This window comes from Canis lupus, chromosome 5 (assembly GCF_003254725.2).
Source record: "Canis lupus dingo isolate Sandy chromosome 5, ASM325472v2, whole genome shotgun sequence".
Taxonomy (NCBI): Eukaryota; Metazoa; Chordata; class Mammalia; order Carnivora; family Canidae; genus Canis; species Canis lupus.
Genome location: NC_064247.1, coordinates 64,447,470 through 64,465,635, shown reverse-complemented (window position 1 = coordinate 64,465,635; position 18,166 = coordinate 64,447,470). Strand labels below are relative to the sequence as shown.

Below are 18,166 nucleotides of genomic sequence, written 5' to 3'. Positions count from 1 at the left end.
AGGCTGCCTGCCCATGGACATGGGGAGTCTCTGCCAAGCCCCCAGGTGTGCTGCGCTGATGTGTCTTTCCCACTACCCTGTCTCCTGTCTGTCCTGCCTTGCTTTGGTGCAGATCTTTTCCATGAGCCCATGTCTTGCGGCTTCTATCCTTTCTTCTGCATGGTCTCATCCATGCCTGAGTCTGTCCAGTGAATTTGTGGCTTCAGATGACTTGTCTCCGAGTTTAATAATGGTTCTGTTTTATGTTTCTACTTCTCCAATGAAATCCTTGATTTTCCCTCGTTTTGTTCATCTTTCCTTCTAAATTTCACAGGCCTGTAATTATCTGAATTCCTTGTCTGGGGATGCCTGGATGGCTCAGCAGTTAGGTGTCTGCCTTTGGCTTGGGCCATGATCCTGGAGTCCCGGGATCGAGTCCCACACTGGGCTCCCTGCATGGAACCTGCTTCTTCCTCTGCCCGTGTCTCTGCCTCTCTCTCTCTCTCTCTCTCTCTCTCTCTCTGTGTGTCTCATGAATAAATAAATAAAATCTTAAAAAAAAAAAAAAACAATTCCTTGTCTGATAATTCCAGCATCTTCTGAGGGTCTGCTTCTGTTGACTTTTTTCCCTAATTATGGCTCACATATTCCTGTTTCTCTACATGCTTTGCAATATAAGGGGCACTAATCATTGTCTTTAAGATTTTATTTATTTATTCATGATAGTCTCAGAGAGAGAGAGAGGCAGAGAGACACAGGCAGAGGGAGAAGCAGGCTCCATGCACCGGGAGCCCGACGTGGGATTCGATCCCGGGTCTCCAGGATCGCGCCCTGGGCCAAAGGCAGGCGCCAAACCGCTGCGCCACCCAGGGATCCCTAATCATTGTCTTTAAAAGAATGATACTATTTCCCGTCAGAGACACACCTACCCTCCACACAGCCTGTCCATGTAGGGGTCAGAGTGTTTGGGATTGGCCCCTCGAATGTCACAGGGCAAGGTCTGTATATGTTTGGGGTCCTGTGAGCCTCCTGTGCTCATCCTGGCCAGAGGCTTACGTGGCAACACTGGGGTGAAGAGAGCCACAGAATGAGGGGGCTGTGTCAGCTTTTCTTGAACACTGGGGGGTCACACCCAAGCTCTTTAACCAGTGAGGCACATAGAACATCTTTATATTAAAACAGGAAGCAGGGTGCCTGGGTGGCTCAGTCAGTGAAGCATCTGCCTTCGGCTCCAGTCATGATCCTGGGGTCCTGGGATCAAGTCTTGCATCGGGCTCCCTGCTCAGTGGGGGAGTCTACTTCTACATCTCCTGCTGCTCCCTCTGCCTGTGCTTGCTTACTCTCTCTGTCAAATAAATAAAATCAGAAAGAAAAGAAAAGAAAGAAAAGAAAAGAAAAGAAAAGAAAAGAAAAGAAAAGAAAAGAAAAGAAAAGAAGAAAGAAAAGAAAAAAAGAAGAGAAAAGAAAGAAAAAGAAAAGAAAGCATCTGTTACCAAGTGAAATACAAAATTCATGTGACTTTTTCTAATATAACCAGACAGTCATATGTTCACCATCTTTGAGCAGCTGCTGGTGCCGGGCCTTATGCTGACCCAAGGCTCACAGGTGCCCCTTGGAAGAGCATGAGGTGCCCCATCTCTCCTGACAAGATCCAACGCCAGGGCTGTGCCTCTGCTCTTGTCATGGTTACCCTGTGGCCTGACACCAGTATCTCCTGGCAAAGGGGACTCCCACGGCAATAGCCAGAGGCTATATCAGCCAAGTGAGAGGCCTTGTATTGGGAGCCACTTATGGATCTTTAAAGAGAAGGAAGAGGGTGTCTCCATTAAGATGTGCTGGAGCTGGATGAGCCTGCCTGCGTCGGAGTGTGTGCATGTTTTCTCACGTTTTGCTCTTTCCTGTTTTTTTCCTTTCTAGGTTTGGGAAAAGCTCTTGGGCTGTGAAACTCCACGGATTAACGTATTTATGGCAGTGCCTACAATCTATGCCAAGCTGATGGATTATTATGACAGACATTTCACCCAGCCTCACGTCCAGGATTTTGTCCGTGCGGTTTGTGAAGAGAGGATTAGGTAAATGGAAATAGTCCATTCTCTGGCCCAGAAAGCCTTAAAGATCAACTAACATCACATATGTTTAGTAAAACAGTCCTAAGTTTTAGAAAGCAGTGTATTCCACTCCCTTTAAAGTGTACAGCGAGCTGTTTTCTGCATGTCTGTCCGTATTCCATCTCTCTCTCTCTCTCTCTCTCTGAGTCTGTCCAGATACACCTGTCTCTCTGTGTCCTTCTGTCCTATGGTCCAATCTGAAGGACAAGGGCCCGCTCTCACCCGTTCTGACCTGTCTGACCTCGCTTCATCTCCCTCCACCTCAGTCTCTGGCCCTTGAGCCACCCCCTGTGGAGCACCCCCACCCTGTCCTGTGCCTCCCAGATCTGTTCACAAGTACCCTTCCTGATAGAGGCGCTGGATCTTGCGGGTCCTTCAGTAGCGTGAGGCTTGTTCTGCTTTACCTTACAAACCTGCAGACCCAGTATGCTTCTCCCCGATTTTCACCCAAGCTTGAGTCACTTAAGAGTGCCCACCCAAGCTGGCGTGGTGAGTTTTCATGGGACCAGAGAGACGTGAAATGCTGTCTGAGGCGAGCATAGCCTTTTACCAGCTCAGAGCGAGCTGCCTGGCCAGCGTGAACTGGAAGTTCTGAATGTGGTGGGGTGTATGTGGTGCTGGAGTGATGTAAGTAGGAGCTCTCAGACGCTGCGTGGTGTGTGTCACGCCCGCGAGCTCATCCACTGCAGCATCACTCAGCTGTGGGCTCTCTCCTTTCATCTGCCCCTCCTGCTCCTCAGGCCTGGAAGCAGTTTATACACAAACCAAATTCTTATTATTGCTGTGATTTAGGATTGTTTATAGACAGTGCATAGTCGTGTGCAAAGAATGCCTCCAAAGACTTGAAAACTTTTTTTTACCTTGATTACCTGTTCCTTTTGAAGACCTGTTTATACTGTAAGATGCACCCAACAAATTATTTTTAAAAGAACAGAGGTAAACTTTGGCCCCCGATACCTTGTTTGTCATGAACTTGAGGATACTGGAGTTGAATGAAGAGCGCTGTGCACAACAGGTTTTTGTTGTCCTGGCGAGGGCCACCCCCAAGAAGCTAAGGCTGCCTCTGTTGTGCTGGCAGGTTGATGGTTTCAGGCTCAGCTGCCCTGCCTCTGCCTGTGCTAGAGAAGTGGCAAAGCATCACAGGCCACACTTTGCTGGAACGGTACGGGATGACGGAGATCGGCATGGCGCTGTCCAACCCTCTGACCACAGTGCGCGTGCCAGGTATGAGCAGCACCTGCCTGCTGTGTCCTCCTCTCTGCCCCGAGCTCCTAGGTGGGCCAGTCCTACTGGGCCAGAGAACTACCTTGGGGTGCTAGCCAGGTGGCTGTGGCCTATCCCCCTGTGGGCACTCACATTTCTCCCAAGTGGCCAGTCGGGGACAGGAGAGAAGGGTGTTCCTTATACAGTGTCCTTCCCTGGTGACCAGTGGGAAGAATGGGAATGACCAGGACCCATGTGCTCAGCAGAGTGCCTCCTGGGGTAGGCACTGCTTCCATGTAGACCAAGGGGCCATCGGCCAGAGCCTCCCTCCCATCCAGGCCCCCGGGGTCACGCAGGGCGTAGGGACAGCAGGTGAGGGAGCCCTCCATCTATCTGGATGATGTGGGCTGCCGACAGGGCTTCCTGCCCTGGGCCTACCATACAGCCTTCTGTAAGATGTTCCACTCTGACTTTAACTCAGATTTTCACATCCTGGGTCCTCAGCAGGGAATCCGCCAGCAGAGCACAGGCCTAAGGTGTGAATGTGTGGTGTGCTGTTCTCAGTGCTCTCCCTGTCTTCATGAGGCACCTCCTCCAGGGTGTCCAAAACAAGAGAGATCCCAATTGGAGGCAAGAGAAAAACAACTCTGTGATTCTGTCCGTGCGTCCATTTATCGTGCACACACAGTAAAATTCCCCTTCCAGTGTGCAGTCCTATGAGGTTTGCAAAACACATAGCCAACCACACTCTTGGGACATGGAGTGTCTGGCAGCTCAGTCCCTCCCCTGGCATACTCAGCACCTCCCCACCCCAGGCCAGGCAAGCAGGTACCTGTTTCTCTTCTAGCACCTTTTCTGGAATGTCAGTCAATGGGAACAAGGCCTAATGGGTCGCTTAGTGGGAAATGTCTGAGATTCATCCATGTGGATGCGAGTTCCTTTCCCTTGCTGAGTGGGATTCCACAGTGTGGACAGGCCAATGTTCTTGGCCTGCTCCTCTGCCGAAGGACACTGGATCGTGTCTGGTTTGGGATGGTTGCCAGTAGAGCTGCTGTAAAGGTCTGAGTGCAGGTTCTCTGTGAACATGTGCCTCTATTTCTCATGAGTCGGTACCCAGAGTGGAGTTGGTGGTCAGAAGGTAAATGAGCACCTGTCTTCCCAAGAAGCTGCCACAGTGTGTCCATAGCAGCTCCTGATGCAGAGGTGATCTTGCCCAGGTGATAGACGAGGACACTAAGGCAGGTACCCAAGCTGTCCGGGGCCACATAGCTGATGTGTGACTGGGTGGACATACATACTATTACACTGGGACACCCGCTTTGCCAAGAGCACAGCAGCATGGCACAGTTTCAGGGAAGAGAGAGGGCACAGAGATGCGTGGGGACCCTTCTGGGCCCTAATTATTATAGAAGCAAACATAAGGCTGAGAGCCAAGACTAGGAGCCAGGACAAGATGGAGGGCACAGGGAGCTGGGTGCTCACCCCAGGTGGTGGAGGCAGAATCCCCAGGTGAGTGGGGCAAGCAGCCACCCTGGACAGAGGTCACGCAGGGTCTCCGGCTAGCCTGGCCTTCTCCAGCCCTGTCTGAGGAAGGCAGAACCTAGGCTCTAGACCTCAAGGCTTATTGGGCAGAAAGTTCTTGAATCTTGGGTGATTGCTGCAGCTCTCACCCAGCCCTTGGGGCCATCGTGAGGAACAGGAGGGCACAGCCACCATCTCTCTCCCTACCTCGGGATCAAATACCCATGACCATTTCTGTAATGCAGGCTGCTGGCAGTTAAGTGCAAGACTGTTTCTTTGGTTTGGAAAAAAGTAGAGTCATTTCTGGAGAAGCTCAGTTGAGGGGTTTCCTTGGCCCCTTCAGGTCTTATCCGTGTGCTTCGATGCCCAGGCTGGGCTTCTGTTGCACTTGGGACACAGCCGACCAGCCTCAGGCCCATGTCACACCTGCTTGCAGCCTCTTCCTTCCCACTGCCTACATGGCCTCTGAGTGTTGCTCTCAGGGTCACTGCAGTGACGACCAGGATTTGTTTTTAAAGGCTCTCAGAACCTGATGGGGGCACATGGGCCAGGCGAGCCTTGAAAGAGAGACCTGCCATACAAGGAGGGTCGTTTGCTGCCAGTCGATCTTCTGATTATTCCTTCTCTGTGTCCCTGGTGGTTACTGTGAAGGGAGATGAATAATTCATGGCCTGGCGCTGCTGGGCCTAATCACGCTCTAATTGGAGGTGGAGATCAGAGGCGCTAATGGCTCCTGCCGCTGGCTCCGTGGAGCGCTGACAGGAGCGCCAGGACCTTATCAGCCTGTTTCCGTTCTCTGGGGACCAGCTGCAGAGCTGCCTCCTTCCCTAGTTGCTGGACAGAGCCACAGGCCAATCACAGATATCTAGGACAAGCCGACAACTGTCTTAGATGCAGAAGAACGACATGCACTCCTGACTGTGGCCAGCACTGACCCTGTGTGGACATTAGGAGAGAGGCTGTCCCCGTGGGTGTGGGGGAGAGGGCACTGCTGGTGGACCTTGGTCTTCCCGGCCAGCTAGGGCAGGGTAGTCGTGGGCTCCATGGCTGCCCCACGCAGACTGCAGCATCTTCTTTGCTTGGACCTCACCCTCCAGTACCTCCAGCCATGAAACTAGAGTCATTGTCTCTCTGCCTGGAGATTTCAGTCACACTGTTGTGTATGATGCTGTAATTAATTAAGATTCTGTTAGCACTTCCATTACAGATCTTAGTTCACTCGAGATGGAGAGAAGACCAGAGAGGGGCAGGAGGAGCCTGAGAAGAGGGTTTTTCCTTTGTGAAAAATATTCCAAGGAGAAACCAGTGGATTGAAAGAAGGAGAGAATGGTGGGTGGGGTGAAGAGGCTGGCGTTTTTGAGTTGAGGAGGATGGTTAGAGGACCTCCTTCTTAAGAGAAATCTGTATTTGGTCTTTGCCACTCTTGGAATTGCTTGGGTGCTGGAGCCGCCAAGGGGTCTTAGTGATTCTCAGAAACCCCGTCCCCAACAGTGGAGTCTGTGCTGAGATGACTGGGAAAGCCGCTGAAGGTGGGGTAGACCCTCTGGGCAGGGAAGAGGGTGTCCTGAGTTGGTACCCAGTGGCTTCCTCAGTTGTGGACCCCCAGAGAAACCAGAGGAGGTGCTGGAGGGGGTGCCCTGGAGGTCATGGGAGCTCAGGGACCCCCTTCCTGGGCATGTCTTCCATCTGCTTTTCCTAAGTCCCATCCTTCATGGTGGTGGTAAATCTAGTGCTGCATTCTGTGAGTCGTTCTAGCAAATTATTGAGCCTAAGGAGAGGGGGTCGTGGGAACCTGTCATATGTAGCCGGGCCAGACAGTTGTGGGTCATCTGGGACACAGCACTATAACTAGCTCTGAGGCAGCACAATGTTTGGGTTGAGCTCTTGACCTCTAACAGCTGCTGCAAGTCGTCAGACACAGCAGGGGCCATACACCTCCCCTGCCCAGAGGCCAGCTGCCCTGTCAACACACCTCCTCTGTGGTCCCAGGGAAAGAAGGAAAGGGGAGGAAGAGCCAGTTTTTGTTTCTGAGTGAGGCTATGGGTCCTGCTTAAGATCCTGTAGTGAAGCTGATGATGTCATCATTCTTCCTGACGGCTGGCTGAGTATTCATGGGACCATTACCTCTGGCAGGTACCTGAAGAAGTATCTGACCTGCTTAGGAGGTGGTAAATCAGCAAATGACCGTACTCAGCCTCAGCATGGAGGCTGCTGACCTGGTGCAGCCACAATAAACTTGTCCTGTCGGGGGACACGGGAGCGTTGTGAGTACTCCAGGGCCTGCAGCAGCACTGGGCAGCCAGTGGGGGAGGGCTGGGCAGGGCGGCCTGTCTAAGCATCCTCCTGGCTGGCCCTGTCCCACATCAGCTTTCCTCCACTGCCTCCGTCCACCCACTTTGGCCATAACGTACCAGGAGTGGGAAGTGGTCTCCCAGCAGGCAGAGCTCTGGCACCGGCCGTCACTGAGCTGCGTCCCGGTTAGCATAGGCCTGAGGCCTAGGGAGGAGCAGCATCTGTGGCAGAGGAGTTAAGTTTGTTGCTGAAAAGCATCCACAAGGAAAGGGACCATTTATCAACTCTAGAAAGGGAAAGGACCTCGAGGTCACCTGGAAGGCGTGTCTAGACCACTGGTCCGGTGGCATCTGGTCTTTGCTATGGCCATGGGTGTGCTGAGCCAGGCCAGAAGTGGGGTGTGAGGGGCAGGTTCACAGGCCAGTTTTTGCCTCTGGCCCATGTCTCATTTGCACACTGGGGATGAAACTCCCTCTCTTCCTGGCTGGCATCTCAAGTGTCCTGGTGCCTGTGCGGCCACATGCTGAGAACAGATACATCTCCAGAGGACCAGGGGGATCCCATGTCTGAGACTCTGTGGGGATTGTCTGGAGTGGGCAGACCCACATAGGCAGACTATCAGCATGACTGCTGACAGCTCAGGTTTCCTTCGGGGTGATGGAAGGTTCTGGAACTAGATGGCTGTGACAGTTGCCTAGCATCATGAATGTGCAAAATGCCAGAGTTGTGTGCTTTGTGATGATTAATTGTATCTCCTCTAGATTTAACTTTTTAAAAATCTTTGGAAGCAAAACAAGAAGACAAAGGGACAGGAGGGAGCTGGTTTTGTGCTTTCCACCAGGCAGGGACACGGGCTCCTGACCAGAGTGAGGCATGAGGCCACCAGGATATGAGACAGCCAACAGCCCTCTGTGATGGCACTGTAGGGAGGACCTCAGATACAGAAGACAGGCCACAAGGATAGTATGGCACCATGCTAGCAAACCAAGGTCCTGTTTAACTGACCCTCCTGGGAGTTTGCATCCCAGAATCCTGATCGTATGTAGACTTTTAGAGTCAGCCTGCCGGGCATGTGTCCCGTGACAAATCCTCACTGATTTTAATGATTAAAATAAAGAGCCTGAAGCCTTGATGTGAGTCTTCACAGATACCGAGCATTTGGTGTGGGGACCTCTGTCCACATTGGTCCTTTGTATTATGGCTGCGGGGCCTTGCTGTGGCTGCCTCAGGGCAGGACAGGCTGCCACACTGGGTGCTTTGGTGGGGATGAACACACTGAGCAAACCCTGAGTGCCTAATAAATGAACCAGAATGCTAATGGAATCCTCTGCCTGCCAGCTCAGTCCCTCTTGGGCCATCTGTGTACCAGTGCTTTCCAATGGCCCCTGGAGACAGTCCACCATTACCAGGGCCTTTCTGGAGGTGGCAGCAGCCTCAGCCTCAAGCCTGGGCACCAGGAGTCTCCCCCATGAACATCCAGAGCCAGTCTCACAGACTGTGGGCAGCTGTGAGTCTTAGCGGCCACCTGCACACACCACGTGGAGCCCTGTATCCTTGTCCCAGGCTCTTCTGCTGGCCCTGCAGCCCTCTCCTTTCTCTTCTGCAGGTTCCGTGGGGACCCCGCTGCCAGGCGTTGAGGTGCGCATTGTCTCAGAAAACCCGAAGAAGGAGGGCTGTCCCTATGTGCTCCATGCAGAAGGAAATGAAAAGGAGACGCAGGTGGGCTGCTCTGTGCTCTGCTGGCGGTGCACGCATCACACAGCCATACCAAGTAATAGTGACAGATCTGGTGATCATAAGTGAATGGGAATCATAGACAAGGATTGGTGGGAACTGGAAGTTTGGTTTAAGAGGAGATAACTTCGTCTATAGCCGACACGCAGACTAGACTTAAGAGATGTCAGCAGTAGTGGGTCTGGGTGTCAGCTTCTCTCCCGCTCCACACTGGCCTCCCCTGGGGTCTCAGTGTCCATGTCTGAAGGAGATGCTTGAGGAGATGGTCGAACAAATGGGTAGAACTGGGTGGTTTTAGGTGTAATCTTACGAAAATGTCCACCCAAGAAAACCCCTCACCAGGTCCCCCGAGTGGAGGTCAGCCCGTGGCTCCTCCCCCGGTTCCCTTGGCCTCCAGACCCTACTCTCCGTGTGTGTGGGCAGGTTCCATGCTGCCCTCTTCAGGACAGCCTTGAGGTCCTGAGGCACATTCCATCACTCCCTGACCACCCTCTGCCTGGGCTCTTACCTCAATAATGGCTGGCCCGGACCTTCAGCCTCAGCTGAAAGATCAAGAAGACCTTGAGGTCTTCTTCTGGCTCACAGCCTGCGCCCTGCAGCCCCTTCGCCTCCTCGTGAGCCTGCTCATGCTCCAATAACCTGCGCCAGCATCCGGTGGTCCAGCCCTCCCTACAATGATGGGCTGCCTCCCCCTCTGGACATGCAGCCTGTTTGCTGGGTCAGGGATGGCTGGGTGTGGGTTAAGGGACCCTGGCCCTTCAGGGCGTGTAGGTCAGTCACATGCCAGCAGCACAGACAGCATCACCCACTACTGCATCCTCCAGGTGCCATCCACCTGATGACTTGGCCTCCATACATACCTGGGGACCATCTCCCCCTAAAATTACAATAAAATCCACTGCTTCACCTGGAAGGCAGGCAGCCCAGCCCACCCACCTGCCAGTGCTCCTCAACTGTCTTTACTTGCCTCCATGTACAGAGAGCTCTGGCAGCCCGGCCCTTGTCCATCAGAAGGAAACATGTGTTCCAAGGGTGGCCCTGGGCAGACCAATACCACTGCCGGGGCCTGGGGGTCATGGGGATGGGAGAGGCTGAGGGAGCCAGAGTCCCACTTCCCCACGTGTGAGCCAAGCACACACGCACCTACGACCTTCTAAATGTGAAGACTGGGGATTCAGTGCTCTTGATGGCATGTTCTAGAACATTCTCAGCTTGGTCAAGAAATCAGTATAACCATCTAGAACAGAGCTGCCTCGATGACCATGTGCATGCTCAAGGCCACTGTGCATCCCACACACAGGCCTCAGTATGCATGGCCCACTGTGGGGCGCTGTGACCTGGGAGGCTGCCCTCTCCCCCATGGTCCTGCTCGCAGGAACCCCCAGCTGTGGCCTGAGTTACCGACCCCACCTCCAGACTGTGGGACTTTAGGCCTTGTGCATGTTACCCAAAAGGGCCATGCCTCACTCTGCATCTCCCTCTGTCCTTTCAAAGTGGGGACTCAGACTGTTGTCACTGTCCCCCCAGGACCTTGTGCAGCTTCTGTCTGGCTCCCCACACCATGAGGGCCAGTTATAACCCACATCTTTCCCAGGAACCCATTGGCACTATGACATGTGCATGAACCCTGGGGAGGCTCAGGTCATCCTGAAGGAAGCGTCATTTTCATGATGCATTACAGTGGAAACGAGCTAACCTGTTATCTCATCAGGGACCTAGGTGAGCCATGCATGGGGACATGGCCTGGAAGCATGATTCCTCCAAAGCCAGGATCTACTGTGTTTACAAGGACTTGCAACATGTTGCTTGAAGTGCAGATGCCCTCTCTGAAAACAGATTTGCCAAACAAAGCTTTCCAGTCCTCCCATGACACGTAAATTCTGAGTACACTCCAAACTGGTGAGGACTGATGTGTTTAATGTTTCAGAAGTCAGGACAGCTGAAGACAGCTTCTCAATGTTTTTTAAGTTTTAGTTGGAAATAATCTCAAGCTTTCAGAAAAGTTGCAAAAATGAGTATGAGGAACATCCAGCCTTGTGTGTGCCCTCACACAAACCCACCTGTTGTCTGCACGCCCTGCCCTCTCACTCTGGGCTGGGTGCAGTGTCCCATGGAGCCAGCAGGGTCAGAGATGGGTGTCAGCCGTGATGGCACCCAGAGGCAGTGCAGGGCATGGTGTCCTGCAGGCTGGGGGCTCTGGGGTCTCTGCCCTACAAAGAGGAGACCCTGGGGAGGGTGGGAGCAGAAGGGCGGCTAGGCCAAGTGGTACTTTCCAGACAGCAGGGAGAATTCACGTTTGCTCACAGGCCCAGAGCAGGGGGGAGAGGCATTCATGCCTGTGGCGCCCAGTGGCCATGGCAGTGGGGCAGTACCGGAGTCTGAGAAAGGCCCTGACAACTCAGGAAGGGGGCTCACAGGGCATGTGGTGGGACATACCTGTGCACTCTCATGTAGTGAACCTATCATGTCTTATCCGTGTCCCCATCGTGTGGTTGCCCTGGCTGTGGCTGGTTGGTGACATGGCTGCCTTCCCTGCCATCCACAGCCCTGTGCTGGTGCTTCCTGAGCCTTGCCGCTCTGTCTGGCAGGACTTTAGGTGCTGGAAGAGTAGGCTCCCTCCTCTCCCCGACCTGGACAGTTCTCTGGCTCCATTTGTCTGACTGCTGTCTTGTCTCCCTGCTGGGCCGTGGTCAGGCCACACCTGCCCAGAGGACCCAGTGACTTTGTTTACCATAGTGCCTCTTTCACATGCCGTGGCCCCCCAGCTGGCTTCTCCTTTAACCCCCGTGAGCATGCCACACATTGTCTCTGTGTCTCTGTCTATTTACCTTCAAAGTGTTCCCTGTCAGGAGAGCCAAGCACCAGCCAGCAGCAGCGGGTCTCTCAGCAGACAAATGGCTTCAAAGCTGAATGAAGCCCCAGCCTGTACACAGAAGTATCTTCTCTTGCTGGGGCTTCAATGACCACAAGCTCAGGCTGAAGCAGGCATCGACAGCGAGCCCTCCTTCCCTTTTTTTCCCCTTAAAAATTAATTATCTTGTTGTTTATCTGCATGCAAGCTGTCACTCTGGACAGCAGCCTGCTTGGTTACCTTTCCTCCCGACGGCCACCAGCATCTCCTGGGTTCCCCTCCTGCATCTTCTCCTGCCCCTGCCTGTTGCTGCCATCTGTTGCTGCTGCGTGCCGCCAACTGCTGCACGCGACACACAGTGGGGCATGGCCTGGGGACAGGGTGCCACAGGGTTTGGACACCCTCTGGCCCTGCCATGGGTGGGGTGTGGAGACCATACTATCCCCACAGAAGCACGCACCTGGACAAACAGACTGTCATCAGCCATGTGTTCCTTGCCTCTTGGGGTGAGGTGGGTGTACCATCTCCCTACAAGGACCAGGTAGGAGGCGGCACTGCCCCAAATGGGGGATCTTTGCAAGGAAAAGGCAGGCAAGTGGCACTCATGTGCCAGACCTATGTGTGTGCAAGCTCTTAGCCGCCCTGTGTTTCTCTGTCCCCAATAACCAGAGCCTGCCCCCAGATACCCTGAGAGGTGTGCTCGAGCAGGGGATGATAAGGACCCACACCTCCTTCCTGCCATGGGCCTCATCCTTGCATGTGTGTCCAGCCCATGTCCCGAGGCCTGACAAGTGGGCAGCATTGAGTGAGACAGCCGTTCATCAGGACACCAGAAGCCCACGGCCAAGGAGGGACCCAGGGGACTTCAGGGTCAAGAGCTCTGCTGTGGGTCCTGCCCCTCCTCACCAGCCTCCGTGGCCCATAAGTTGCCCACCTGCATTCCTGCACCTTCCTCCACCACGATTTCCCCCATTCCTTAGTGTGAGCTTGGGCAGGTGTCAGGGGTTCTACCTGGCGGCTTTCCAGCAACATCTGCTCATAGAGGAAAAGACATTCAGGCTGCTTGCAGATGAGGGAGCTGGAGGTTCTCTACCATGGTCCTGGTCACAGTAAAATGGGGTGGCACTCGTACATTGATGCACATGCCCTGGGGCACGTGGTACCCTACATGCCAGAACACAGGAACCCCCTGTAGAAACAGCCCAGGCTTTGGCTGCAGTGTGTGAAGCAGTGTTGTGTGTGACTGCAGGGCTCCCAGATCTGTGTGCCCCATCCAGCCTGCCCCTGCCCCGCCCTATGCTCTTCCCAGCACAGGTGGGGTGTGAGCTGCACAGCTCCAGCTCTGCGGGGACCTGGTGATCTAGGCCATGGGTTTTAGTCTAAGTGAATGTTTATTGTTATGCATCATCTTAGATTATTTCTCTATGATACTGTTCTCCTCAGACTGTTCCTCTCTTCTCCTGGTTTATCTTCACTCTTGATAACACCTCACACCCTTGTCTCTAAAATTTACAATGTCAATGACCAAGATTAATCTGTCTTTATTTTTGTAGGGTCTGAGTCAGTAACACAAGCTACTGTGTGATGGATGAATGTGTACTTAGAGCTTCATATTGCTGCTTCACTTTTCTCTCTCCCTAAAGAAAGGAAAAATGTTTTTTTTTTTTTTGCATAAAGAAAATGATGACATATCTTAGTTACTTGATACTTGCTTTCCCTACAACTGAGACTCCCTGACAAATCTGTGCAAAAATTAGGATTGATACAAATTCTGTCTTTATGGTATTGAACCTGTGATGGGTACCACGTATTTGAGCAGAGTCAAATGGTTATATGTTATATAGAGTACATGGTTATATGTTCTCTATTGACCTGTGTATCTGTTTCTCTGCTCACACCAGTCTTAACTACTGCTGTGTTATGGTGAGTCTCAGAATGATGGCATTATGTCACCGACTTTATTCTTCTCATTCAGAGTTGTCTAGCTATTCTAATTATTTTGCCTGCCATGGCAATTTTTAAAATAGCTTGTTTATATCTATACAAAAATCTTCTTGGGATCTTGATGAAAACTGCATTAAATCTGGGGTGCCCAGATGGTTCAGTTAAGAGTCCAACTCTTGGTTTCGACTCAGGTTGTGATCTCAAGGTCATGAGATTGAGCCCCACATCGGGCTCTTAGCTCAGCATGGAGTCTCCTTCAGATTCTCTCTCTCCTCCTCCCACTTGCCCCTCTCCTCATTCACATTCTCACTTTCTCAAATAAATAAATCTTTGTCTAAATTGCATTAAATCTGTAGATCAGTTTAGGGAGAATTAACATCTTCACTCTGCCAAGTCTAATCCATGAACATGGTATGCCTCTGTACTCACTTAGGTCTGTTTTAGTGTGTGTGTTTCATGCCCCACTAGATAAATAACCAGGTATCCCTCCTCTCTTCTCTCCTCCTTTCCTCCGTCCTCCTCCTTTCCTTCTTTTCCAGTTATTGTAGGTGTGGGGTTTTCTGTTTTTTGAACTGTTCATTGCAGGCATATAGAAATACATTGATTTGAGTGTATTGGCTTCATAACCTTTAGTAACCTTGTTAAATTCACTTTTTAGTTTTAGAAGGTATTTTTGTAGGTTTTCTGGGATTTTTAAAATATCAACAACCATGTTTTCTGCAAGTAGGAACAGTTTTACTTCCTCCTTTGCAATCTGTGTGTTTCCATTTCTTCTCCTTTCCTTAAATGCCCTGAGGAGGATTTCCAGTGTGATGTCAAATGGAAAAAAAAAAAGGGGGGGGAGACACCCTTACCTTGTCTTTGATCTTATGGAGAAGGATTGGTCTTTAATTATTAAGCCTCACATTAGCTAAAGGCTTTTTGTAGATTCCATCCTACTTATGATATGCTGAGTTCTTAGCATGAATGGATGAGATATTTTCACTTTTTTTTTGAGAGGATGGGGAGGGGCAGAAGGAGAGAGAGAATCTCCAGCAGACTCCTCACTGAGCACAGAGCCTGACACAGAGCTTGAATTCATGACCCTGAGATCATAACCTGAGCCAAAACCAAGAGCTGGATGCTTAACCCACTGAGCCACCTGGGCACCCCTGGATAAAATATTTTCAAGTGCTTTTTTTTTTTTTTTTTTTTACATCAACTGCTTTTTCCTCACTAGGCTGCTAATATAGTGGATCACATTGGTGGATTTCCTAGTGTTGAATCAGCCTTGTGCTCCTAAGACAAACCACACTCACTTGTGGCGTATTGTTTATTTTATATTGTGCTAGATTGGATCTGCTAGCCTTTTGCTGAGGACGTTTACATCGAGGTTTCCTTTTGTTGTGCTTTTTTGTCTTGTTTGGGTGTCAAGGTAATGCTAGCATCATCAAATGAGTTGGGGATTATGCCCTCCTCTCCTGCTCTCTGGAGGAAGCTACATATAATTGGTATCATATACTTATTGAGATGTTGGATAGAATTTACCAGTGAAACTATCTGGGCCTAGAGTCTTCTTTTTTGGAAGATTTCAACTATTAACTCATTTTCTTTAATGATTATAGGACTATTCGGATCATCTAATGCATCTTGGGTGAATTTTGGTAGATTGCGGTTTTTGAGGAATTGGTCCCTTTAAGTTGTTGAATTGATGCATGTAGGATTTCTCACAATGTCCCCTTATTCATCTTTTCATGTCTGTATAATCTGAGGTAATGCCCTTCTCATTCCTCTTATGGATAGTTTGAGACTTCTGCTTTTTCCTTTGTTGTTCTTGCTACAAGATTATCCTTTTATTGAACCTTCTTCAAAGAACTTGTTTTTTGATTCCTGGGGTTTTCTCTTTACTTTTCCTTTTTCCAATTCATGCATTTACCAGCACAGATCTCCTTGCAGCACCCAGGGGCTTGCCCTCTCCCTGCGAATTTTGATATGTTTTCATTTTCATTCAATTCAAAATATTTTCTGATTTTATTTTCCTTAAGACTTATTTGACTCATGGATTTTTTAGAAGTGTCTTTATTTTCCAAGTGTTTGGAGAGTTATCTTCCTGTTACTCATTTTTAGTTTTGTTCTGTTATAATCAGAGAGCATACTGGGTACGATTCCAGTTGTTTTGTGAAGGCATGTGTGCACCCCGGAATGCGGCCTTCTTGGTGAACATGCATTCTGCTGGTTTGGGATGCTATGCAAATGGCAGTCCGGGGCACGTGGTTGGTGATGCTCTGTGCCGCACATCCATGCCAAGTAACCAGTTCTGTCACAGAGGAGGGGTGTGTCTCCTCCATTGTAATTGTCTGTTTCTGCTTTTGGGTTTTTGCTGATATATTTTGAAAGTCTGTTACTTGATGAATACACATTTTTAATTGTTACGGTTTCTCAGTGACTTAACCATTCTGTCGTCAGGCAGACCTGCTGGTAATGATCTTTGCTGTTAAGTTTGTTTGGTCTGGCATTAATATTCCAGAGTCAATGTAGTTTGTTTGGAGGGTGTTTCATGGTGTGTAGGGTCCCATCCCCTTGCTTCTAACCTGCCTGTGTAACCGTACCAGAAGTGAGTTTCTTAAAGAGAGTAGATGGTCGAATCATGTATGGTTTTTCAATCCAGTCTGGCAATCTTTTAATTGGTGTGTTTAGAGCATTTACACTTGACTTAATTATTGAAACACTTGAACGTATGCCTGCCGCCATTTGTTATCTGCTCACTGTTGTTCCCTTGGTGTCTCGTCCCTCTTTGGACTTATTTTTAGCATTCCATTTTAATTTACCTGATGAGTTTTTGAACATATGCTTTTGTACAGTTTTTTAGTAGTTCTAAGGACTACAATAAATACACTTCACTTTTTGAAACCTACTTAGACTCAGCACTTAACACTCCCAGAAGAACATGGAATTCCTCCAGTCAAAGAGAAAAACATTCAGTAATGCTTGTTAAAGATGGCGAGGCAGACTTTATTCAGGAGCATTGGGGTGAGTGAGGGCCCAGTGCCGTGGGGTTTTACAGTACAGGCGAGAGTTGGGCTTAGCTCTGAATGCAGTGTGGGCCAGGGGAAATGTCCTACGTGTAGCCACTGGGGTCTGTGGATAGACTTGCTGAGGGAAACACGGGGAGGGGGGGCAGGTTGTGAATCTGGCTAAACTACCTGCCCAGATCTCTGGTGAGGGCATGCCAGGGTGATCAGGTGTCACTTGGGGGTGGTAGCACATTTGAGGGTGACCAGGTATCAGGATGGGGGTCTCTTGCTAAAGGAATAGAGCAGAGTTCTTGCTAGAACTGGATTTCACAGGAAGGGCACAGATGGGCCTAGGAGAAGGTTCAGGAGCCTGACTGCAGTCTGGTCAGGCAAAGAGTCTTTGTCGCCACCGTATGGTCACTTTGCCTTTTCCCCATTTAGCATTGTGTGTAACATCTGCATATGTTATAAACTCCATCAGACAGTGCTACAGTGTTTGCTTTCAGCCTTCAGGATGGTTTTAAAGAACTCATGAGGAACAAAATGGTCAGTTTTGTTCACCCAGGTATTTACTGATTCGTTTGCTTTTATATCACTTCTGAGTTTCCATATTTCCCCCTGGAATCATTTCCCTTCTGTCTGAAGAACATTTTCTGGTAATTCTTTCAGATCAGATCTGCTGGCCACAAGTTCTCTTGTTTTCAGTTTATCTAAGAACATCTTTGTCTTTTCTTCCAAACCGGAGCGTTACTTTCACTGGATCTGGGATTTGGGGCTGAGGCTTGGGAGTGGGTCCCCCTTCTCTGGCCTGTATGGTTTCTGCCCAAAAGGCAGGCGTCGTCAGAAGCATGGCTCCTCTCTGGCCACTGCCAGACTTTTCCTTTATCCTTGGTCTTCAGTGATTGGATTATGATGTGTCTGAGCCTGTGTTTCTTTGGGTTTGCCCTTTTGGGGGTGTTCCTGGAGCTTCTTGAATCTATAGGTTTATGTATTTCACCATACTTGAGAGTTTTCAGCCAAATTTTATCCAGTTTCTCGCTGCTCCTGGCATCTCCTCTGCTGGGAATCTGGCAGCAGCAATGTTAGTGTGCATGGTAGTGAGGAGGACGAGTGAGCATGTTTTCCTGTTGCTCGAGTTAGGAGGGCAAATCCTATTGACCGATCTTCCAGTTCAGGACTCTGCTTTGTGACCTTCTGCTATGAAGTCAATCCCGGGAATGTTTCCTACTTCTGTCATTGTATTTTTCAGTTCTAAAATTTCCATTTGATTTTGCTTTATAACTTTTATTTCTCTCCTGAGACTTTCAATTTTTCATTTACTTCTTGGGTGTTTGGTCTTCCTTTTGGAGCACATTTGTAGTACATGGTTTAAATTCTTTGTCAGGTATGCCTAAACATCGGTGCCGCCCTGCAGTGTCCTGCACCGATGGCCTTTTTTTGTTAAGAGTTGACATTTTGATGGCTCTTCACATGCTGAGTAATCTTGTGTCCAGGAAATTTCAATATTACATTGTAAGACTCTGGATCTCATTTCTGTCCGT

The 18,166-nt window shown here is 50.1% G+C and overlaps 1 protein-coding gene across 7 annotated transcripts in view; it reads left to right on the top strand.

Annotated features, from left to right (window-relative positions):
• ACSF3 (acyl-CoA synthetase family member 3) overlaps positions 1-18,166 on the top strand; it is a 55,174-nt gene that overhangs the window by 17,967 nt on the left and 19,041 nt on the right. For all 7 annotated transcript variants that reach the window (XM_049110593.1, XM_025427114.3, XM_035715831.2 and 4 more), the window contains 3 exons: positions 1,897-2,051; positions 3,166-3,311; positions 8,710-8,822. In XM_049110593.1, coding sequence (XP_048966550.1) covers positions 1,897-2,051; positions 3,166-3,311; positions 8,710-8,822 — 414 coding nt within the window. The remainder of the gene's footprint in view (positions 1-1,896; positions 2,052-3,165; positions 3,312-8,709; positions 8,823-18,166) is intronic.